General features: G+C 48.4%; 1 protein-coding gene across 1 annotated transcript in view; it reads right to left on the bottom strand.

The window, feature by feature from the left end:
• The window catches only part of STAT3 (signal transducer and activator of transcription 3), a 63,776-nt gene continuing 42,274 nt past the window's right edge, over positions 2,727 to 24,228 (bottom strand). The window contains 21 exon segments of the mRNA NM_001044580.1: positions 2,727 to 2,809; positions 3,930 to 4,042; positions 4,350 to 4,392; positions 7,477 to 7,537; positions 7,540 to 7,688; positions 8,181 to 8,320; positions 8,429 to 8,523; positions 8,698 to 8,750; positions 9,614 to 9,749; positions 9,861 to 9,959; positions 10,653 to 10,736; positions 14,432 to 14,479; positions 14,582 to 14,675; positions 14,782 to 14,811; positions 18,947 to 19,006; positions 20,150 to 20,242; positions 20,401 to 20,559; positions 21,051 to 21,202; positions 21,375 to 21,469; positions 21,919 to 22,000; positions 22,172 to 22,267. Coding sequence (NP_001038045.1) covers positions 2,754 to 2,809; positions 3,930 to 4,042; positions 4,350 to 4,392; positions 7,477 to 7,537; positions 7,540 to 7,688; positions 8,181 to 8,320; positions 8,429 to 8,523; positions 8,698 to 8,750; positions 9,614 to 9,749; positions 9,861 to 9,959; positions 10,653 to 10,736; positions 14,432 to 14,479; positions 14,582 to 14,675; positions 14,782 to 14,811; positions 18,947 to 19,006; positions 20,150 to 20,242; positions 20,401 to 20,559; positions 21,051 to 21,202; positions 21,375 to 21,469; positions 21,919 to 22,000; positions 22,172 to 22,267 — 1,938 coding nt within the window. The 3' untranslated portion in view covers positions 2,727 to 2,753.

The raw sequence follows: 24,228 nt of genomic DNA, 5'->3' as shown, positions 1-24,228 counted from the left end.
GCCTGAGGCCAGGAGGGAGGCTGGGGCAGAGGGGAGGCCTGTGTCCGTATTTGGTCCCCTGGCACGAGTCCAGGGGCTGTCACTGCCAGCCTGGGGCGTGGGGGAGCCAGAGCCTGCCACCAGGTCTCTTCAGGACGCAAAGCAAGGGAAGAGGGGTTCGCAGCTCTCCCGGAGAGGAGCGAGGGCCCGGCCAGGGGCTGGCGGCGGTGGGCGGGAGGGGAGGCAGCCGCCGAGCCCGGAGCGCGCTAATCTCCAGCCGCATCTCCTCGGGGGAAGGCGGCGCGTATCTCCCGCACCCGCTCGGTCTCCATGGTGCTCGGCGCGGGGTGGAGGGAGGGGGCGCCGAGGTCTGTGAATTATCGCCACCCACGGCCCCGGGGCACGGAGCGAATTGAAGAGAAAGTGATAATGGAGCCAACAGTGGAAGGGGAGGCCTGGGGCGGGGGGTGCCTGCGCCTCAACCCCCCCTTAAGTAGCTTATCTGACCCCAGACAGGACGCCGTGGCTTCCAAGGGCCGGGGGAGGGTAGCGGGAGGAGGGAGGCAGATGGGAGGCCACTCTGCCCCTTTGTGCAGGAGACGTAGGAGCCCCGGCTCCTCCAGGTAAGTAAGTACCCCTGAGCTGGAGGCTAACATAAGATGAGGGGAGCTCGGTGCCCCAGCGGTGGGTCTGTCACCTCGGGCTTGAGAGCTAAGGCCACCGCCTGGGAAAGGGGGCGACCACCTGCCCTCAAGCCCCAGGCTCAGTCTGTGAGGCCCCCTCAGTACTGAAGAGGGGACCCCCCCATCCCCCACCCCAGCAGAGGCGAAGCCGCTGCACTATCAGACAGTTGCTATATAACTTTTATTTCTGGAAGTTAGATACAGCAATATACAAAAAAAACCAAAAACCCACAATAATATAAATTTTTACACTATTAAGTAAGTATACATTGGAATTTGAATGCAGTGGCCAGGACAGCGTCTCACAAACCACCGTGTGGGGAGGTTCCGCCGTCCACGGGAATCCCTCGGCTGGGCAGGGGTCCGCAGGGAGACGGTGGAGAGAAAGCAGGCAGGTCCTGGAGGACTGGGTTCTTTGAGGGAGGGGCCAGAACAGCTCCTCTCTGGGCTTTTGCTACAATCAGGGTTCAAAACCAGATACACATGCTACCTAAAAGCCACAGGGTTTTACAATTTCTACTCCAGCGAAGCCCAGATCCTTCCCCAGGTCCCTGAAGTTAAGCTTATTACAACCTAGAGAGTGTTGCAGGGAGGGGGACTGCTCCCCACTACTTATCAACCCCTGTTTGTCTTAGAGGGTCTCACCCCCTTCTTTCAAAAACTGGCGAATTTGGGTGTCATGAGTAGAATTCCCTAGAAACTCTGGTCAACTGAGACAAGGCGGTCTTGGACCACCCACATCTAGCCATGCCTTTGGGTCTGAGGAAGCCCCATGTCAGAGACCACCTTGCATGCTACTAAGTGTTCTGAGATGCACAGTAAATGCGAGTTGTTCTGCCTCATCTTGGGGCCCTGGGGCGGGGGGTAGAGGAGAGATAGTCACCAGCGCTGCAGGGAGGCTGGGGTGCCCACTCCCTCACCCGAGGTTTATCACTAAGCCTTTGCCCCCTGGGTTAACCAAGTGAAGAAGTGATTACAGGTGCCTCTGAAAATCGCCAAGAAACTGGAACAAGAACCATATTCCCTGAGCTCAACTAGACCCTTGACTGGGGCCCCATAGTTGGAGTCGTCTTCAACCTGTAACTCTCTCCCTCTTTTTCCAGAAGGTCCTGAGACCAGGATGCCTAAAGCAAACGGGACAAGGGACCTTTAGACACTAGAAGAAGCCATGCCACAAGAGGGGGTTGGGGAGGGGCAGGGAGAATCATCTGTCCCTTGTAAGGCACCCACAGAAGCCACCCAGGCTCGGAGACAGGAGCAAAGTCCAGGGAGAAAGGGCCCCTCTGCCCAGCCTCACCTACTAATAGGCCAACACGTTAAAGGGAAAAATAAAAACCTGGTTCGTAAAAAGTCTAGAACGTTTAGGGTCTCCTTCAACCTTCCTATCTCAAAACCAAATGCTAAGCCACATCTTCAGATGTCTTTTTAAGGATTGGACCTGAAGCTCATGTCGAAGTTTATATAAATTATCAGCCTGAAGAAAGCTGAATGGCTAAAGCACCAAGGAGGCTACTAACTGAGTTTTCTTAAATATAGAAAATGCTACGCCGATGCAGTGTTTTTTTTGCCCTTTAAAAAAAAATTTTTGTATCAGTTTAAAAAGAAACTTAGGGGCTTTAAAAGTCCTATCTTCTATTTGGACATTAGCAAGGATAAAAGTGCAATGCCAGGAGGATGTAGCGAGAGGCAGCCTGTGGCATTAGCTTACAGAAAGGGGCAGAGGGATGCCGCTGGCACCGGAGGCACTTGTCTGACAACAACAACAACAAGCTGCTGAGAAGGGAGGGGGGGACAAAAAAGACATTTCCTCTTTCTTCCTCTCACCACCCCTTCCACCTCCCCTGATCACAGTCTCAGAGAGCGCATCCTTATTTGCATTTAGATAAAAGCGTATCACCCACATTCACTCCTTTCTCTATTTTAAAAAGTGCCCAGATTGCTCAAAGATAGCCAAAGTAGGAGACAGAAAAAAAGAAAATCTGGAACCACAAAGTTGGGAGTTGAGTTGATCTGGGGTGGGGCTGTTTAAGGGGTGGTGGACCGCGGGGAGGTGCCTTGTCATCGCTCTCTGCAGCTCCTGTCCTCGGCTCCTCACATGGGGGAGGTAGCGCACTCCGAGTTCAGCTCCATGTCGAAGGTGAGGGACTCTGCGGGGGACACACAGGGAGAGCTGGTTCAGTCGCCTGAGCCCGACGGCTGGCAGGGCGCGCACCCCTGGCCTTGTGGGGGGTGGGGGTGGGGACAGAGGCTCAGGCCGCCCCTGCCATCCAGTCTCTGGCCCCTTGTGCTCAAGAGGAGCTCAGAGAATCCAGATTCACTCTCCTCCTACAGCACTGTGGGAGGGCTCTCAGCCTCCTTCCTACCTTAATTCATTCCCAACTCTCCATGTTTACAGAAGATCTAAGGCTGCCCTGTGGAATGCAGCAGCCTGGAGCCACCTGAGATGTGACCAGTCCAAACTGAGAGGGGCGGTGGCTGTAAAACACCCAGTGGGTTTCAAAGGCTTAGTGAGGAAAAAAAAAAAAAAAAAAGGAGTTCCCGTAGTGGCACAGCGGAAACGAATCTGACTAGAAACCATGAGGTTGAGCGTTCGATCCCTGGCCTCGCTCCGTGGGTTAAGGTTCTGGCATTGCCGTGAGCTGTGGTGTAGGTCGAAGACATGGCTTGGATTCTGTGTTGCTGTGGCTGTGTCACAGGCTGGAGGCTGCAGCTCCGATTAGACCCCTGGCCTGGGAACCGCCACATGCCCCAGGTGCGGCCCTAAAATGACAAAAGACAAAAAATAAAAAACCCTCATTCAGGGAGTTCCTATTGTGGCTCAGTGGGTTACAAACCCGACAAGTATCCATGAGGATGTGGGTTCGATCCCTGGGCTTGCTCAGTGGTTAAGGATCTGGCGTTGCTGTGAGCTGTGGTGTAGGCTGGCAGCTGTAGCTCCGATTCAGACTCCTAGCCTGGGAACTTCCATATGCCGCAGGTGTGGTCCTAAAAAGCAAAAAAAAAAAAAAAGGAAAAACGTCATTTTTTTGGAATATGTGGAAGTGCTACTACTATTTTGGATTTACTGGGCTACAGAAAATACATTCTTAAAATGAACCTCACCTGTTCCTTTTTACTGTTTTTAACGCAGCTACTAGGAAATGGACACCCGCAGGGGGCATGCGTGCCGTTTCTATGGGAAAGCGCTGCTTGAAACACCTGCTCCCAATCCAGGTGCCCAGCTCGGCTCTGTAAGCGGGAGCATCACAGGGACAAGTGGATACTCACCAAACTGCCCTCCTGCTGAGGGCTCAGCACCTTCACCATTATTTCCAAACTGCATCAATGAATCTAAAGTGCGGGGGGACATCGGCAGGTCAATGGTATTGCTGCAGGTCGTTCTGTAGGAAACGGGGAGCAGTAGGAGCGGAAAGGGCCGGGTTGACAAGACACAATGGAGGAAAAAAAAAAAGAAGAACAGAACACACACACACAAGCTCATCAAACTCTGGTCTCCAAAAGAAAAACAAAAAAAAAACAAAAAAAATACAAGCTCAAGCTTTTTAAACACACCAGGTCACTTTGAATACCGACCATAGCTCCGAGGGTTCCAACCCCTCACCAGAGTTCTCTCACCCAGTGGCCTGTTCCCAGGGGTAATTGAGGACGTTAGAAATGAAGGCAAAATCAGGAAGAGAAGCCACTTACGGTGTCACACAGATGAACTTGGTCTTCAGGTATGGGGCAGCACCTGGGAAGGAGAAAACTCAGGCTCACTGATTCTGACTCCACCCTGGGTCCCGGGCAGGAGGAAGCCTTTCCCCAATGCTGACCTGAAACTCACTCCATCCTGGACCAGAGATTGTCTGGAACTCCCATTTCCCTCGGAGGAAGCTCACCTGCCCGCCCTCCCTGTACACGCTTTGATGTCCCAGACGCTTTGGCACCTTGTCCCCGAGCCCAGAGGAGGGGCGGCCGGGTGTTCCTCCCTCCCTCAGCTCAGGTAAAGAGTTTAACTGCTTGCGTGTGGTCTGAGGATTAGGTTCTGGCCTGGCTGTATCTCTTAGATAACTTCTCCTCATGCAGGGCTGAGCCCACGTCGTCGGGGCACCATGTCTTGCTCAGGTACCGCAGCGGTGAAGAGCAGGTGGAAAGGGTTAATGCAGTGCCGAAGCTGGGGGAGGTGGGGGGGGGGGGCGACGACAGTTTCTGTTCCTTTCAGGACTTGTCTGTCCCTATGGCATTGTCAGGTGAGGGGATTAGAAAGGCCCCTGCTGGACAACTGCATCACCCAGAAGAGCCCCTCCACAGGGAGGCTGTCGCGTGGAGCAATCGGCTCTGGTCTGGCAGACAGGAGGCCCAGGCCTCATTCTCTCTTCAGCGGCTAAGGGGTCTCGGCAAGGCCCTTCCTCTCTCATGTGTAGGAGGGAGAAGCCCATCTCTGCCATTTAGTATCCTTATTCACAGGAGAGTTAGAAATGTGAGGACTGAAACAAGTGAAATTAAGGGCTAAATGCTGATGCTAAGAGCTCAAGGAACCCTGGAGACAGTGGCATGGGACTGGGAGGCTTTGGGGGAACATGGGACTTAGCAGGCAGGTGGCGGGGTGGGGTGGGCTGAGAGAAGCACGGTTATCAAGCTTGGGGCTTACTGGGAGGCTGAGGGATCAGAAAGTACGACAGCCTGAGAAAAAGCGTCGCCAAGGGGCCCTGAGACCGCCGTCTGTGTTTATTTTTGGCCAAGAAACAGATTAACTCAGTACAAAATCCAAAGAAGCTACTGAGGCAGGGTTCTGGTGTCTTATAAATCCACTTGGGCCCAGGACGGAGGGGCCCAAGACAGAAAAGGTTTTAATTCCCCCAGTGAGCAATGGTGCTGAGACAAAACAGCTTTGGCCTGAGCTGCCAAGGGAGAAGCAAAGGAGAACGAAGATGGAGAAGCAAAGGAGAACGAAGACGAAAAAGCTGCTTTATGGCTCCGTACCAGGTCGTAAATGTCCTTTATCTAATTTGTAAGATAAGGGATGTGTCATTTCTCTTGGGGACTCTCTCCCTCAAGCCATGAGGAAATACTGAGTGAAGAGGAGGGAAGAGTCCTGGGAAGATAATCCACCTTCTAGAGACGCTCAAACCTCCACGATGGAACCCGAGGAAGGGGTTGCACGCTCAGCCCTGGAGGACCCCACACCTCACACCTCACACCACACCCCGGGCCCTGAGGGCGGCCTCGGCCCCGAGGAAACACTGATGCGTCCAGGCAGGAAAGGGCCTTGCCTCCCAGTCACACAGGAGGGGTGGCCACGAATGGGGGGGCGCAGCCTCAGACCGGGAGCGTGGGCCCTGAAAGCCACGTCAGTCCGAGGACCAGCACGTGGACCCAAGTGCCTTCCGCAGAAGGCACAGGGCAGGGTGACAGGGGCTGATAAACAGATCTCCCAACCGAAGCGCAGCGTGCAAGGCGAGATAAGCGGCAGACGGGAAGTGCCCTTGTGACCGAGACGTGGCCCCAGAACAAAGGAAAAAAGAGAGTCAGTCGCCTGTTAGCTCCAGTTCCCTCCGCCAAGGCTCATTCTGCTCAGCCCGAGGCTCCTCAGAGGGAATGCCCATGAAGAAGTGGGAAGGAGGCTGCTGGGTGTGTGTGTGAGAGCTATTGGTACAAAACCAAGGTTTTTCAAAAGCAGCCAGGGCCGGGACGGCCAACCTCCGAGGGTCACGGTAAGAGAAGATGAAGAGAAGTTAATAAAAACAATGGCCAATTATCGTCTCCTCGTCAGGATCCAGACAGAGAACCCAGATCTGAGCTCCAAACAGAACCGAGAATAGACTAGAGGGCTCTGCCCTCCACACTGAGGATGGTGCCAGAGCTCACACGGGTTTAAACGTGTGAAACCATTTATGTATAACTTACACAAGCACATGAATGTGCTCTTGCACGTTAAAAAAAAAAAACCAATTTCCCCTTTTGCGTGGCCATGGCGTGCAGCAGCTTGGTGTGGATCTCAGTGCCCAGACCGGGGCTTGAACCCAGCCACAGTGGTGAAAGCCCTGAGTCCGAACCACTAGACCACCAGGGACCTCCCTAAGAAAACCTTATTTTCGACAGCTGCATGTCCAAGGTAGCAATTCCATGCCCCTCCCACCCGTTGCCATCTGCCCCTTCAATTACCCCTCTCCCGAGATTCTGCTCTCAAACCGTGTTCCAAGGCTGCTAACACTCATTTCCTCCAGAAGGCCTTTCTTTGTCCCACCTGATGCTGCCTACATTGTTCAGTGATCGGGAAAAGGAAACACACTAGACTAAAGTCTGAGTTGCAAACCTTCTAGCCTCTGCTAGGTAAGAAGCGCTGCACTGGCTGGGCGTCCTGTTACCAAAGAATCCTGTCCCCGAATTCTCTCTGCCATGTTTTCTTTTTTCTTTTTTAGGCCCGAACCTGCAGCATATGGAGGTTTCCCAGCTAGGGATCACATTGGAGCTACAGCTGCCGAACTACACCACAGCTCATGCTGACGCTGGATCCTTAACCCACTGAGCAAGGCCAGGGATCAAACCCACATCCTCGTGGATCCTAGCTGGGCTCATTACCACTGAGCCACAATGGGAACTTCCTCTCGGCAGTGTCTGAGGAATGCCTGGGTGTTGCATGCAGTCTCCCCCTTTAGATGGGGCTCCCTGTGCCATCAGCCACCCCCCAAAAGCACTCACTACAGAGTTCTTTCCCCAAAAGAGGAATAAAGATGACCAGGTTCTTCAGGCATTGACCCATCCCATCCTCCAAGGATCCTACCATTTCCTGCTTTTCCCCGGAATGAAATGCCTATTGCGGAAAATCAACAACTACCTGGGTCAGCTTCGGGATGCTCCTGGCTCTCTGGCCGACAATACTTTCCAAACGCCTCTCCTTTGGAATGTCAGGGTAGAGGTAGACCAGCGGAGACACGAGGATGTTGGTAGCATCCATGATCTTATAGCCCATGATGATTTCAGCAAACGACATGTTGTTGAGCTGCTGCTTGGTGTACGGTTCCACCGACTGGATCTGGGTCTTACCTGCCATGGGATATGGGAGGCAAAGACTAGGTGAGCTCCAAGAAAACTATGGGATTTATTTTTTCCCGCAAGGGGGACAGACTTATGCCAACCTAGTGCCTGAGGCCCTGAATAGCTTTCCCAGTCACCTGGCACTGTGGAAATGTCCAGCTGGCTTTGAGAGAAGCGATCCAGTTGGGTCACAGGTTAATACACTTGAATCATCACTTACATAAGCTATGTTAACAGGGGAAGTAAAAAGGAGATGAAGAAAATTTAAGTTGCAAATTTCTAGGCAAATATTAGCTCCTGGACCAAGTGAAATGAAATGGCAAACCGACCCTCCAGCTGGCAGAAGTTGGAGAAAAGTCACTCAAATGTGTTTCCCAAGCCTAAGGCAGCGGGTTGAGGCCATTTCTGACCACCAGGGGGCAGCAGGTGCCTGACACTAGCAGCAGTCAAGGCAGCAGCCACCCATAAGCTACCAGGTGGGTGGGGACCAGCCCAGCTTACCGCTGATGTCCTTCTCCACCCAAGTGAAGGTGACTCCTCCTTCTTTGCTGCTTTCACTGAATCTCAGCAGGAAGGTGCCTGGGGGCTTGGTGCTCAAGATGGCCCGCTCCCTCTCCTTACTGATAAAGCCCATTATGTACCTGGAAGACAACAAGGTTTGGGCTGAGGGTTCCTCTGCCACCAGCCTGCTGGAAGAGTGGGGGACTTGTCACACCTGTGTACGCTGCCAGACTTGTGTTTCGACCTACCCTTCATTCCAAAGGGCCAGGATGTACTTTTTCACAAGGTCAATGATATTGTCCAGCCAGACCCAGAAGGAGAAGCCCTTGCCAGCCATGTTTTCCTGGAGAAAAGAATAACAGGAAAACCAAGTCCCTCAACCATCCCAGGCTGTCCCTTCCGCGGGGCGAGGTGCCAGCAAAACCTCAGGCGCACCTACCCTTGGGTGCCCCCCCAGCCTTCTGAGACCCCGCAGGTGTGCACCCCTCCCCCTCCCCTAATTCACACAGTTGCTTACTTTGCAAAACTTAGCCCACGTGATCTGACACCCTGAATAGTTCACACCAGGTCCTGAAGGGAAAAAATAATAATAAAGTAGTATAATTTTCGACTTTGAATCAAGATCTCATTCCTTCATACGAACACACTCATACACATCTGTCCCACTGTGCCGTGAAACCATTAGGTGTTTTTGTGGGTTTTTTTTTTTTCTGGCCGTGGAAGTTCCCAGGCCAGGGGTTGAACGCAAGGCATAATGACAACGCCAGATCCTTAACTGCTAGCCTGCCAGGGAACTCTGAAACCACTGGTTTTCATGTATTTGAATGCTGCCACCACTGTGTGCCCACCTGCTCCCAGACCCCATCATTTGACACCCCCACCCCCGAGGAGCTGTTTAGCCCAGCAGAGCGAGGGGACGATCCATCATGTCCCTGCTGCACTTCCCAGCTTCGAGTGGTGGTCTGGGGACCAGCAGCACTAAGGTGCTGACAGATGGCATTACAGGGTCACATTTGGTGGCAGCACAGGACAAAGCACAGGTAGCATGTAAAATACATTCTACCAATTTTTTTTCCCAGGGGAGAAAATGAAAAACGAGCCTACAGGTTCTTGAAGAAACGGACAGGGCTGCCAAACCCGGAGCTCTGCCTTCTAACACATACTTCAAACACCTTCCTAGGGTCGGACAAAGGGAAAGTGGTCCCCTGAAAGGATGAGGGACACAGCTACCAAGAAATCTGCCTCCCGCCTCATAGAAATGATCACCAGGATGCTGGCCTCCTCTGCATCCTGACTCCCTACCTGCCGGAGCAGGTTTTCTGGCCCCGGGCACAGCACCTTGCTCAGCAACCCAAACACTCCTAAAGGACCAGCTCCAGGGGCGGGATTCCTTTTCAGAGGAAGGCGGGAGAGAAAGGAGGCAAAGAGCTGACCTAGGAGTTTCTCTGCCAGCGTGCTCAACTGCTCGATGCTCAGCCCTCGCTTGGTGGTGGAAGAGAACTGCCAGCTCAGCACCTCGGCCACTTGATCCCACGTTCCGATCGGGGGCTTGGTGAAAAAGTTCACGTTCTAGGGAAACGACATACATGGGCTCCTTGAGATGAGGGTGGTGCCTGATGAGCCGCCCCAGGCACCGCCACAAGCCCAGAAGTCTCCGGAGAACCCGGAGCCCAGGCTCACCTTGGGGTTGTTGGTCAGCATATTATACCACAGGATGGAGGCCCAGGCGTTGGGCATCTGACAGATGTTGGAGATGACCACGACTGGCAAGGAGTGGGTCTGTGGAGTAAGCGGGCAATGAGCTGGGGAGGCGGAGGGCCCTGGTGGCTTCAAGTCTCTTGACCCATATTTTGCAGGGTTTGCAAGAGGACAGGCCATGGGCCACGCCTGCTGCCACACTCGGGCCACAGGCCTCAGGTTCGGTCTGAACACCACCATGACCTTGTGATGCCGACATGCTCACAGTGGACACTCATGGTCCACGGACTCCCCATTTATAAAACCCGGAAGGCATTCTCCACGAACTGAAGATGCATCAACCCCTTAAACAGAGAGCTCCCAGGAATCCAAAACTTAGGATTCCTGGTTTTTCGGGTGTATCTTTAAAGATCAGCTGGGAAAAAGAGCATATAAATGCCAGGATTGTCTGTATGCTACAAACAGTGGCTGCTGAAAGGCTGTTTTGCTCAAACTTTATATAATAAAGTCCACTGTAATCAATTTCTAAGTATGAGTTTTTATACCAGGTTTGCTGAAGGCTGAGTAAACAGGGATCTTCTAAGCACTCCAGCAAGATTTTACTCCCAGAGGAGACACTGAGGATTTTGTTGGAGAAAAACAAGCAAAAGCAATAAACATGGTGTTTAGCCAAGAGTCATCATTGCACCTGCTGGAGAGAAAACCCCAACTAGAAGTCTGGTCACCTCCATCACCCCTGCACCCAGCCCCACCCAGTTCTGCTGCAGAACTCACCTCCAGGTCAATCTTGAGGCCTTGATGATACACCTCGGTCTCAAAGGTGATCAGGTGCAGCTCCTCGGTCACAATGAGGGAGGCCTGCCATAACCAGGACACTTCCTTAGAGAGGGTGGCATTCGGAACCGACCGTCACCACGACACCATCCAGAAGGGCAGTCAGTCTACCAGGTGGCCGTGGACACACCCAGAGCATGTGGCCTCTTCAACACTACGACCCTCCTCCAATGCTGTGATCCTCAACACGCTCTCTTCCTGGCCTTAGTAAGATTCTACTAGATCCAATATGTTCTTTATAAAATATGTAAGGCGCAGAGAATGACACAACGGGGAACACCTGCGTACCCACCACCCAGTTTAAGGGAAAGACCACGGCGCTGAGGTTCTCTGGGTGCCTCCTTCCCCAGAAGGAACTGCTGTTTTGTCTTTTGAGTTTACCATTTCCTAGCTCTCCATGGTTTGTTTGTTTGTACCCATGGCGCGTGGAAGTTCCAAGGCCAGAACCTGAGCGGTTGCAGAGACAACTCCTTGTAGTTACACTGCAGGCCACAGGGAAAGCCCTCTCTATGGTTTTATCATATATATATATATTTTTTTTTTTGGGTGCACCTGCAGCACATGGAAGTTCCTGGGCCAAGGACTGAGCCCGCACCACAGCAGGGACTGAAGCCCAAGCTGCTGCAGTGACAACACTGGATCCTTAACCTGCTGCGCCACAAGGAAACTCCTTACCACCTTTATATCGCTAAACAGGTACGTGTTTAGCTTGGGGTGTTTGTGAGTCATACATAAGGAACCACACCCTGTGTATTCTTTTGAGACTCACTTTTCATATCTTTGAGGTTGTGCAATTTATTCATTTTCACAGCTGTACAATATTCCATCACCTGACTATGGCACAGATCATTTATCCACTCTAGTGCTGAGGGTTTTTGGGTGATAATTTAGAACTTATAATCAGGTCATGACATTGCATACTTGTCTTCTGCTACATATATGTACAAAGATTTCTTTATTGCTTTTTTCCCCCTTTTTACTTTTTAAGGCCCAACCTGTGGCTTATGGAAGTTCCTGGAGCTAGGGGTCGAATTGGAGCTGCAGTTGCTGCCCTATGTCACAGCCACAGCAACACTAGATCCAAGCTGCATCTGCAACCTACATGGCAGCTTGTGGCAATGCCGGATCCTTAACCCACTGAGTGAGTCCAGGGACTGAACCTGCATCCTCATGGACACCATGTTGGGTTCTTAACCTGCTGAGCCACAACAGGAACTCCAGATTTTTTTTTTTTTTGTCTTTTTACGGCTGCACCCGCGGCATATGGGGGTTCCCAGGCTAGGGGTGGAATCAGAACTGCAGCCGCCAGCCTATACCTATACCACAGCTGCGTCTGTGACCTACACCACAGCTCATGGCAACGCCGGATCCTTAACCCACTGAGTGAGGCCAGGGATTGAACCCGCATCCTCATGGAAACCAGTTGGGTTTGTTACCACTGAACCATAATAGCAATTCCCAGATTTCCTTCTTGTTAAACAATTCTGGGAGCAGCACTACAGGTTTATAGGGCATTTTTATTTTTATAATGCCAAATTGTTTTCCAAAGTGACTGTAACAATTTGTACTCCCAATAGCAATATAGCAACATTACTTTGATTAAGAGTTGTCAAAAAAATTATTAGAAAAGAAATCCTACCCCCCTTTTTTGGCTGTGCCCACGGCACATAAAAACTCCCAGGCCAGGGATTGAACCTGAGCCACAGCAGTAACAATGCCAAATCCTTAACCATTAGGCCAGCAGGGAATTCCTCCAATTCATTTTTAAAATCCTCTGTTTCTAATTACAAAAGTAATCCATGTTCAGTTTAAAATGCAAATATTACAATTTGTGTAGTTTGGTGCTTTGTTCAAAGTGTTTTCGGGAAAGTACGTTTCGCATGTATTTTTTTGCGGTCTAAATTTTGACTGCTGAGAAGTGTCTATTGTACAAAACTTCATTTAAAAAGTTTTTCTGGAGTTCCTGTCGTGGTGCAGTGGTTAACGAATCTGACTAAGAGCCATGAGGTTGCGGGTTCAATCCCTGGCCTCGCTCAGTGGGTTAAGGATCCGGCATTGCCGTGAGCTGTGGTGTAGGTCGAGGACACAGCTCGGATCCCATGTGGCTGTGGCGTAGGCCAGCGGCTACAGCTCCCATTAGACCCCTAGCCTGGGAAGCTCCACATGCCACTGGTGCAGCCCTAAAAGGACAAAAGACCAAAAATAAATAAATAAATAAATAAATAAAAATAAAAGTTTTTTCTACTGAATCCAGGGTATTCCAAAGATTGAAGCCTGTGTGTAAAATGCTACCAAATGGCAAAAAGCAACAATAAAGTTTGGTTTTTACTTTTCTTTCTAACATAAAAAATAAAATAAAATGCAAATACTACAGAGATAGTATAGAGGAGTCTTGGTTAAGAACAGCAGCACAAATACATAAGCAGTGTGTGATAGATAATCCTCTAGAATTTTGTAATATATGGATAAATAGACAAAAAGTATGTTTTTTAAAACAAATATACTAGTATACTACTCAAGTTATTTTGCATCTTGCTTTTTTTTCTAAATGCATTTCACATACCTTTTCCCATATCATTGCATAGAGACTACCTCACTCTTTAACTGCTGTCGAGTATTATAAGCTCAGTTCATTTTTTTTAAAGGCCTCCTACATGCTACAGAAGAGGGTAAGAACGGCTCAGGGGACAAATATCAGAAAAAGAACAGGGTGGGAGTTCCTGTCATGGCTGAGTGGTAACAAACCCGCCTAGTATCCATGAGGATGCAGGTTCGATCTCTGGCCTTGCTCAGTGGATTAAGGATCTGGCGTTGCCCTGAGCTGCGGTGTAGGTTGCAGACACAGCTCAGATCCTGAGTTGCTGTGGCTGTGGCATATGTAGCCCAGCAGCTGTAGCTCCGATTTGACCCCTAGCCTGGGAATCTCTATATGCCTCAGGTGCAGCCCTAATGAGAAAAAAGGAAAGAAAAAAGAAAAAACAAACAGGGTGTCACACATTCATAAGAAAGATTTAGGATCCTGCTGTGGCGGAACAGGATTGGTGGCATCTCTGCAGCACCAGGATGCAGGTTTGGTCCCTGGCCTAGGAACTTCATATGCCATGGGGCGACCAAAACCAAAACCAAACAAAAAATTTACATAGGAAAATTAAAAAAAACCAAAAACAACTTAAAAGATTTACAACTAGTTTTTGGTCACATTTACCCCCTTTTTTTTTTTTTTAAAGTTTATTCTTGACACTCAGAATCCAATGACCTGACTCAATGGGAGGCAGAGAAGAAACAAGGGGGATCAAGAACCAGAGGTTTTGTTATTTTTCTTTTTGTAAGATGGTTAGCTCCGATGTGTTGAAACCTTCCATCTCCACCTCCGTGACAAAAACTGGTCACCAAAAGCTGAGCCAAGCCTTGTCGGGAATGTGGAAAGCCCCAGGCAAGGTGGAAAGCTTCTTTTCTACTCACTGGGCGTGGGCAAGGGAGTTTCCACTCCTTAATGATGAGCTAACTGGCCGGCCATTGAAGGAAACGCCCCGAGCCAGGGAACTCCAAGGCCTGTGTGACTTCTGATGTGTCAGGTTGGCCCAGGGTGACTTTTCTGAACAACTGCAGCTGAAACAGCACATAGGTGTCTCTACTCCTGGGCAGTAAGAGGGCTCTTGTTCGCTCAGCCTCCAAGACAAGGTTCCTACAGGTGGGCTTTCATCCCCTACCCAACTTACGTCGCAATTGGCTCGGCCCCCGTTCCCACATCTCTGCTCTCTCAGGGTCTGTAAGGAAAGCAAAGGACAGGGCTGTCACGGGAGGCTCCCCCCAACCCCACCCTCCGCCAGAGGCCCCAGGAGAAGGGGGGTCCGGGCTCCCCCGAGTACCAGGTGTTTGAACTCTGCGGAGAGGCTGCCGTTGTTGGACTCTTCCATATTCATCACTTTCGTGTTGGTGCCCAGGATGTTAAATTTCCGGGATCTAAATCACAGGAGAAAAGTACCCACCGTGTCAGGGACCGAGTGGCTGGCCCGAAGACGAAAGTTAGAGTCAAGAGAACAGAAGGAAGCCTCCAGGCTGAACGTACCCTCTGAGAGCCGCGACGTCCCCGGAGTCTCTGTCAAGGACACAAACAGGTGTTAATAAAGCAGGCCCTGGCTTGTTCTTCCAAAAGTCTGCTTTGAACACCTATAATTCGCTCTGATGGGAAAACTGCCCTTCTCCTGGGGCTTTCTGTCAATGATTCAATTACATTTTACACATGAAATCGAACGCCCTATCTATGCTGAAGGAGCGGACCCAGTTGGGTGCCTACCCAACATCCACTCCCATCTTCCTACGGGAAACTTGACCCTGCCGGGTGTCCCTCCCGCCCCCTGCCCCCGAGGATCCTGATCGCAAAGCCCACCAGATCACAACATACCCGCAAGCATGGTGGTCCAGGGTGGGGGCGAGACCTACCCTGTTCCAATCAGATTGGTATTTATATTCCACAGCTTCCTTCAGCTGAATATAAGCAAGGAGGCACATGGCCTCACCTACTTACTACTCCAAGCAACCTTGCTGCAACCCAGAAGGGAACCTGAGAACACTTATGGTGGCCACTTATGGTGGCAGAGAAGATTCTGGGCCTTTGATGGCATCAATGAGTCACTGATCTCACTGTCAGGAACTTGTTCTACTTTTGTATTTTCAGTGATACAAGGTTGCAAACTTCCTTATTATTTAAGCCATACTGGGTTTTCTGTAAAGGTTTACCTGCAGCTCAGAGCATCCTACTGACGTAGCTTGAAATATTCTTCCCAGCATGTTCCCTGTCTTTTAACTAGGTTTTCTGATTATTTTGCTTTTTATGTAGTCACATTTCTGAGGGTTTCCCCTTCTTTTTCTTTTTTCTTTTTCTTTTAAATTTTTATCTTTTTAGAGCCTCACCCAGGGCATATGGAAGTTCCCAGGCTAGGGGTCGAATTGGAGCTATAGCTGCTGGCTTACACCACAGCCATAGGAATGCAGGATCCGAGCCAAGGCTGTGACCTATACCACAGCTCATGGCAACACCAGATCCTTAACCCACTGAGGGAGGCCAGGGATCAAACCCGGATCCTCATGGATACTAGTCGGATTCGTTTCCTCTGAACCACGATGGGACTCCCCCTTTCTTTTTAAAATTACTTCAGTACTCTTTAAAAAGTCCATCTCCATTGCTATATATTCACTTAGGCTGTTAGAATAATAGCTATTATTTATTAAATAGTGCATTCTAGAAGAGTTTACAGATTAAGACGGAGCAACTTTTAAACCATTCAGAAGATATCTTTCCATATATCACATTTTAGAACGTAAATAGTCCTCATTATTGGGAAATTCTCCCTCATGTCTAGGCTATATATATTTTTTACATTCTTTTCTTTTTTTTTTTTTTTTTTTTGGCCACACCTGTGGCATATGGAAGTTCCTGGGCCAGGGATCGAACCCCTGCCAAAGGAGCAACCCAAGCCGCTGCAGTAATAATGTCGGCCCTTAACCCGCTGAGCCACAAGAAAATGCCTACATTCTTTTTTTTTAAATTATTATTATGACATTGATGAATAATACACTGCCTATGTAAATCTGATGAGGTTTGACATATTTAAAATATACTGTACACACTGTGACATTATCAGCCCAATCAAGATAGTAAACACATCCATCACCCCCAAGTTTCCCCACACTCTTCTGCAACCCATTCCCAAATCCTATACTCCACCCACCCCATCCCCAGGCAACCAGTGATCTACTTTCAGTCACTACAGGTTCGTTTGCACTTCTAGAATTTTAAATAAATGGAAAGAGAGTATGTATTCTTTTTTCTTCGTCTGGCTTCTCTGGCTCAGTATAATTATTTTGAGATTTATTCGTGTGTTGTGGTATCAACAGTTCATTCCTTTTTTATTGCTGAGTAATATTCTGTTGCACGGACAGACCACAACTGCTTATGCATTTACCCATTCATAGACACCCATCTCCTAAAGAGGACTGCCGTGTGGCAGTCCTTTGCACAGACACACACTTTCATTTCTCCTGGGTAAATGTAGCCAGGGTAGAATACTGGAATCTAGGGTAGGTGCACATTTAACTCTTTAGGAAACTGCCAAATTGTTTTCCAAAGTGGTTGTGCCATTTTGCCACCATCGTATAAAGATATTTGTGTTCTAAACCTGTAAGTACATCTGGAATTTATTCTGATGGACAATAAAAAGTAAAACTCTAACTTCTCTCACTCAAATCCCTTAATACCAAGTTGGTCCAAGACCATCTACTGAATAATCCAGCCTTTTCTCCTGATTTAATACAGGTTTAAACATATATTTATTCCTCATATAAACTTGACTTTGCTTTGGATTTTGGGCTTTAGATTTTGCTTCAAATGATTAATTGATTCCTGCCCTGATTACACACTCATTTAGCAACTGAAACTTTGAGATACATTTAAATATCTGGCAAGGCAGCTTCCCACCCTACCCCACCCCCCATGAATTTTATTTGTTAAAAACATTCTTTTGGAAAGTAGAGAGGTGGGTGCCAGGGGTGGGAGGGGGAGGGAAATGAGGATTTGTTGTTCATTGGATGTAGAGTTTTGGTTTTACAAGATGAAAAATTTCTGGAGATCTGCTAGACAACGAGGCAAAAATGTTCAGTACCATTGAACTTTACACTTAGAAACGGTTAAGATGTCAACTATATGTCAATAAAAAATTAAAAAGAAACGAGGAAAAAAAATGAGGCAATCGGGGAAAATGTGAACAGTAACTGGCTCTTTGATCTTAGAGAAGTATTTTGGCGAGTTCCCTTGTAGCACAACAAGTTAAGGACCTGGTATTGTCACTGCAGCAGCACAGATCACTGTTGTGGCGCAGGTTCAACACCTGGCATGGGAACTTCCACATGCTGAGGGCATGGCCAAAGGAGGGAAAAAGGCAACATAATTTTCAAAAAAAGGAGTATTTGGGGCAAGATTTAACATCTCTAAGATGAAAAATAATTTTTAAGACCAAAAAAAAAAAATTGCTAAGATGGTAAATTTTATGTTTACCATAGCTAAAAATAAATTTTTATAAAACTATCCTTGCTTATTTTATTCATCTAAGATATAACTTGAAAAGTAAGTTAAGGATTTTTAAAAACCTTATGCCCATTTTGGTTGGTGCTATATTAACTGGGAAGAATCAACATCTTTATAATAAAATTGAACGTCTTCAATCCAGGAAGATGACATACCGTCTCACTTTAAAAAAAATCACTTCCTCACTAAAATTTCACAGTTTTCTTTGTTGAAACATTTCTGTTAGGTTTATCACCATGTATTTTTTATTTTTGTTGCTTATTGTGAGATATTTTTCTATTATAATTTCTAGTTGGGAGTTCCCGTCGTGGCGCAGTGGTTAAGGAATCCGACTAGGAACCATGAGGTTGCGGGTTCGGTCCTTGCCCTTGCTCAGTGGGTTAACGATCCGGGGTTGCCGTGAGCTGCGGTGTAGGCTGCAGACGCGGCTCGGATCCCGAGTTGCTGTGGCTCTGGCGTAGGCTGGTGGCTACAGCTCCGATTCAACCCCTAGCCTGGGAACCTCCATATGCCGCGGGAGCGGCCCAAGAAATAGCAACAACAACAACAACAAGAAAAAAAAAAATTTCTAATTGGTTGATGCTAATTTATCGTTAAAATTATGCTTATTTCTTAAACCTACCACCTTCCCAAAGTCTCTTACTTCATTTGTAACTATTTTCCAGTTCATGCTCATAAAATTTCCAGATCAATAATTATATAACCTACATTTTCTCTTTTCTAATGTCTTCAAAGGGTAGTGCATTTTAAGTTTTTAAAAGTACGGTCAAATTTGAGAAGGATTCCATTATGTGGTGACGTGTGGAACAACAATAAAGAAAACCCAATTTCCCCATAGATTCTCAGTTTTACATAATATGCATAAATTACACCTGGAAGTAAAAAACTAAATAAAGAAAAAGAGGGACTCGAGGTCGCAATGGCAATCGCAACTCAAATCTGTACCGCCAGCTTTGTGGTTTTGTTCAGCCACGTAAATGACAACGCACTGCAAGGCTTTTGAAAACTTTGGTTAAAAAAAACCCGAAGATCTCTGAATGAAGATAAGGCCTCTAAGTTCACATGATGTCTGTCCAAGTTCTCATTTTTCTGTTCCTTGTTTGAAAAAAAAGAAAAAAAAAAAGAGCTAAGATAAGAAGGAGGTACTTACTTGTCAATGCACACTTTAATTTTAAGCTGATAGTTTAGCTCAGGGAATTTGACCAGCAATCTATTTCAAAAGAAAAGAAAAGAAAAGAAATGCTTCAGAGCAAAGAAAAAAAAAAAAAAATTCCAGTTTAAAAAGAAGTCAGTAGGCTCCCCCAGAAAATTCTAGTTGAAGTAACATAAACTTCATTAACTCTTCAATTCTAAAGAGGTAAGTTACAATCCCAAACTCCTCCTCTTGTCTGTGCCGTCTTTGATCCTAAGTTGAGCATCCCCCCTACAGGCCAAAAGAGACTGAAGAAAGCCTAAGAACTAAGAACGTGCACAACGTTATGAGAGATTCGCAAAATGATAACAAAATCCATTTCATAAAAAAGAGTCCAGGAATACATGCTCTGCAGCTGGTGTTCTTTCTATTAAACCTGAAACCCGAAGTTCCCGTTGTGGCACGGCAGAAATGAATCAGACTAGCATCCATGAGGATGTGGGTTTGATCCCTGGCCTCGCTCAGTGGGTCGGATATCTGGCATTGCTGCGAGCTGTGGTGTAGGTCGCAGACATGGCTTGGATCTGGCGTTGCTGTGGCTGTGGCACAGGCCAGCAGCTGTAGCTCCGATTTGACTCCTAGTCTGGGAAATTCCATGTGCCATGGGTGCGGCCCTAAAAAGCAAAAAAAAAAAAAAACAAAAAAAAAACCTTGAAACCCAACACCAAACTACCTTTGTGAGAAGGGAAATTTCGCTGCAGAGGGGCAAACCCCAGCTTACCTGTTCTAACACTTGCATATGGAAGAAACGCTCCACCCACCTGTCCTGCGGCCTCTCAGCTTCTATTATCTCTACTGGGCTCTTTCCCTTATTATCTGCAGGGAAGGGTAGGCTCCAAAACCAGAAAATAACACATTTTGCCCCTTTTGTAGGACAGCCGAGACGTTATGGCCTGACTTTCGGCTTGAAATCTTCAGAACAGAGTGAGCCTGAATCATAGGAATGCGCCCAGGTAACCTCAAGGAGACGACCATTCTTTAGCTTTTGCCAGGAGAACCAAAGAGCAAGCTGATATTAGGCCAACACATTCCATAATCACACTTTCCCCATCACAGTAACCGGGAGGCCTCCAAAGGACAACCCTGGCCACCAACGCTGCTCTCGCTGCAAAAGCATCCCTCCATACAGCATCTGCCAGAAGTGGCGGTGCTGGGGCCCACCTGACTTTCGTTGTAAACTGGACACCGGTCTTGATGACTAATGGCCGGTCAGGGTGCATAGGCATGCAGGGCTGTCGCTCCACCACGAAGGCACTGGAAGGGGAAGAGAAGGGCAGCAGGTCACACACTAGCCAGTGAGCCTCGTGTGTCCTGTCCCTGTCCTGTTCCTCTGAAGTCAGCCAACCTCCTGTTGGAGGACATTCTGTGGAGGGGAGACATGATGCGGGAAAGGGACGAGGGCTCTAGGATACCTTTTCATCAAGTTTCTGAACAGCTCCACGATTCTCTCCTCCAGCATGGGCCGGTGCTGTACAATGGGGTCCCCTTTGTAGCTCACTTTCTGCTGCAGCTCCTCTAGTTTCTTAATTTGTTGGCGGGTCTGAAGTTGAGATTCTGCTAATGAGGTTATCCTGCCAATAGAACAAGGAAGTTCCCAGTTACCGGAGTGGGTGTACACAGGGGAGCTGGAGAAGGGGAAGAGGATAGCACAGGTATAAACACCTCCATGCGGTCCCCGAACAGAAGAAAGGGGCATTTTTTTTATTGTGAGAAAATAAGCATAGCAGAAAATCAACTGTTTCTAAATGCACAGTTCAGTTTAGGTTAGTTGAATAATAAAATAAGTCCAAATAAAGTAAAAGCTTTAACTCTTAGGCTAATTTTTTTGGCCATGGCTTGATGTGGGATCTCAGTCCCTAGACCAGGGATCCAGCCTGGGCCACAGGGGTGAAAGTGCCGAGTCCTAACCACGAAACCACCAGGGAACTCCTACCCTTGGACTAAATTTGAGTATGTTAAGACCTCCACCTCTGAAACACAGACGCCATTCTTTGGGCTTGCAGCGCTGACCATAATTTAGCACAGCTTTCTAGAAAGAAAGAACATCTCTTTTCTGTTTTACCAGTTTTCTAGCCGATCCAGGCAGATGTTGGGAGGGCCTCCAATGCACGCAATCTGCTGCCGCCTCTTCCAGTCAGCCAGCTCTTCATCCGTGAGAGTTTTCTGCACATACTCCATAGCTGACAAAAGCCCCGCCAACTCACTCACGATGCTCTGGTTGGAAACCAAAAGCAAAGTCAGAAAACATTGCCTCGCACTGTTTCTAACCACAGGCTTTAGTCAATTCCAGAGAAGGAACTCATCCAAAAACAAACAAGTTCTTCTCCAAGATGCCCAAATCCCGCAGGCGAGCGAGACCCGCAAGGAAGGGGTCCAGCGCTCTTACTCGCCGCATCTGGTCCAGCGCAGTGAGCATCTGCTCCAGCTGCTGCATCTTCTGCCTGGTCACTGACTGGTTGTTTCCATTCAGGTCTTGCATATCTGAGGAGAAGGGAGACACTCCTTGAGCTGAGGGAATACGCTCATCCTTAATAATGAGAGCAGCCCCTGAGCATCCCCTCCCCTACGTCTGAACACAGAGTCAAGACAATCGAGTTCTGAGACTCCAGTAACACAAAGTCACTTTCTACAGGAGATTTTTTTTTTTTTTTTTTTAATCTTTTTAGGGCCACACCTGCATCACGTGGAAGTTCCCAGGCTAGGGGTCAAATTGGAGCTGCAGCTGCCGGCCTATACAGCAGCCACAGCAACTTGGGATCCGAGCCGCATCTGCGAACTACACCAGCTCATGGCAACGCCGGATCCTTAACCCACTGAGCGAGGCCAGGGATCAAACCCTCATCCTCATGGGTACTAGTCGGGTTCTTTACCACTGAGCCACAATGGGAACTCCGCTACAGGAGATTCTAACGTCTCTAATAGACACTTGCCTCCTTGACTCTTGAGGGTTTTGTAGTTGAAATCAAAGTCATCCTGGAGATTCTCCACCACTTTCATTTTCTGTTCCAGATCCTATTGCAAATAAACACACAAACACGGAGGTTAAAAGCACGTTTCCCTAGGGAGAGGGAAAAGAAAGTTTCTGGGAAGGATTAAAATAAAGCCAAAACTTCACACAAGATACACGCAGGACCCATGGGCAATTTCCCCAAGAAAAGGCTTCCCGCCCAAGACTCACTTTACCTGGACACGCTTGCGAACATCCTGAAGGTGCTGCTCCAGCATCTGCTGCTTCTCTGTCACCACAGCGGCTGTGGGGTGGTTGGCCTGGCCCCCTTGCTGCCAAAAAAGGGAGCCAATGCACATGTGAATGCAGGAAACATGGGGAGCAAAATCTCCCTGTCTGGTCTCCATCCCACCCCACGACCCCTCCTCCTTGGCCTGAGCTGCCGCTGCCATTGTGATGGGAAGGGCAGTTACAAGGTGGCCAGTGCCCGCCAGGTGCGGTCAGTGCCGCGCCAAGAAAGCGCTCACAGTTTTACCTGTGTCCTTGGCTCTTTCCCTCTAGGTCATCCTATAAACCTACTTTACGTATTATACTAGGAGGCCACATGTTGAGCTAAGACAACAAACACATTATAGGTAAGAATGCAAAAAAAAAAAAAATCAGAATAATTTATGACAGCACATGTTGGACACCCTTTTTTTTTTTTTTTTTGGCAGTGCCCACAACATGTGAAAGTTCCCAGGCCAGGGATCAAACCTGTGCCACAGCACTGGCAACACTGGATCCTTAACCCACTGAGCCACCAAGGAACTCCTGGACACCTATTTAAATGCATGGGGTGTCCTATACATTTCTGTGGAATAATTAAAAAAACCTGTTCTGTCCCAGGAATGAAATTCCCTATCAGGAGATACGATCTCAGGGGAGAGGGGAAAGAGGCTGGTGCCTTGAAAAAGTCGACCAGCACGTAAAACTTACAAATAACTTTTGTCTTATAGGACATCTCCTGACAAAAAAGATCATGCAAAAGCTGCAGTGGCCAGGATGGTGTGGCACTGGCCTAGAATGGAGACATCACCCAGTAGAAGAGAATTGAGATACCAAGAAAGACATCATATACCCAGTTTTCCAAACTATTCATTCTTCGTTGTCTTTGATTTCACACCAAAGCCACCATATCCTCCTGGCCCTGTGTCGCACAATCTCTCTGATCTCTAGTGCCAGTGACTCAGCTCCAGCCCCAGCTGTTGAGCCCTTTGCCTCTCATCTCTTGCTTCTAATCTGCTCTATGCTGCCACCAGAAGTCTCCAAAATAGGTCAAAACATGCCAGCTTTAGAGGGAATGGTTCTCTCCTCTTCTCATGGTCCCTGTCCAAGCCCACAGAACACAGACTTCCCTTAGAAGCTCTGGGAAGGCGACCGCCACCTTATTCTCTTCATAGGGGGATGACTCCTTTGATCGGTGAGGCTGAGAGGAGGACTCTGTGCTCAGAGATCCCCGAAGGGCCCAGCACTTACACTGCTGCCCCTCTCCTCCCATCTCCCCTTCCCAGGGCACATCTGGGGCAGGAGCCTGGGCCTGGTTTCTCAAGGGAATTCTAGAGGCTTATGTCTCTGTGTTCAGTGGGTGTTACGTGTGTGGCCTCTGACCTTCCACATGGATGCCTGGGGCAACACTGCCCTGCAAACCCAGTCTCTCCACCAAGACCTGACTCAGGGGCAGGGATCTAAACAACAAGGAACTACTGTATAGCCCAGGGAACTATAGTCAATATCTTGTCATAACCTATAACGGAAAAAATTCCAAAAAAGAATACACACACACACACACACACATAACTGAATCACTTTGCTATACATCTGAAACACTGTAAATCAACTACATTTCAATAAAATTCATTCATTTAATTTAATTAATAAGAAGGACCCTATGCCATGCCTTCCAGTCTTGTTTACCAACAATATGGCTGACTTTTCTTTCTTTCTTTCTTTCTTTTTTTTTTTGCTTTCTAGGCCTGTGCCTGCAGCATAAGGAAGTTCCTAGGATAGGGGATGACTTGGAGCTGCAGCTGCCAGCCTATGCCACAGCCACAGCAATGCCAGGTCCAAGCCAAGTCTTTGACCTACACCACAGCTCACAGCAATGCTGGATCCTTAACCCATTGAGGGACTGAACCTGTGTCCTCATGGATACTAGCTGGGTTCGTTACCGCTGAGCCACAAGGGGAACTCCACGGCTGACATTTTAATCTGCATTTGACTCCTATGCCTACTGGTACTGCACTTGAAGTGG

The sequence above is a fragment of the Sus scrofa genome, chromosome 12 (genome assembly GCF_000003025.6).
Source record: "Sus scrofa isolate TJ Tabasco breed Duroc chromosome 12, Sscrofa11.1, whole genome shotgun sequence".
Classification (NCBI taxonomy): domain Eukaryota; kingdom Metazoa; phylum Chordata; class Mammalia; order Artiodactyla; family Suidae; genus Sus; species Sus scrofa.
This window is presented reverse-complemented; position numbering and strand designations above follow the sequence as displayed.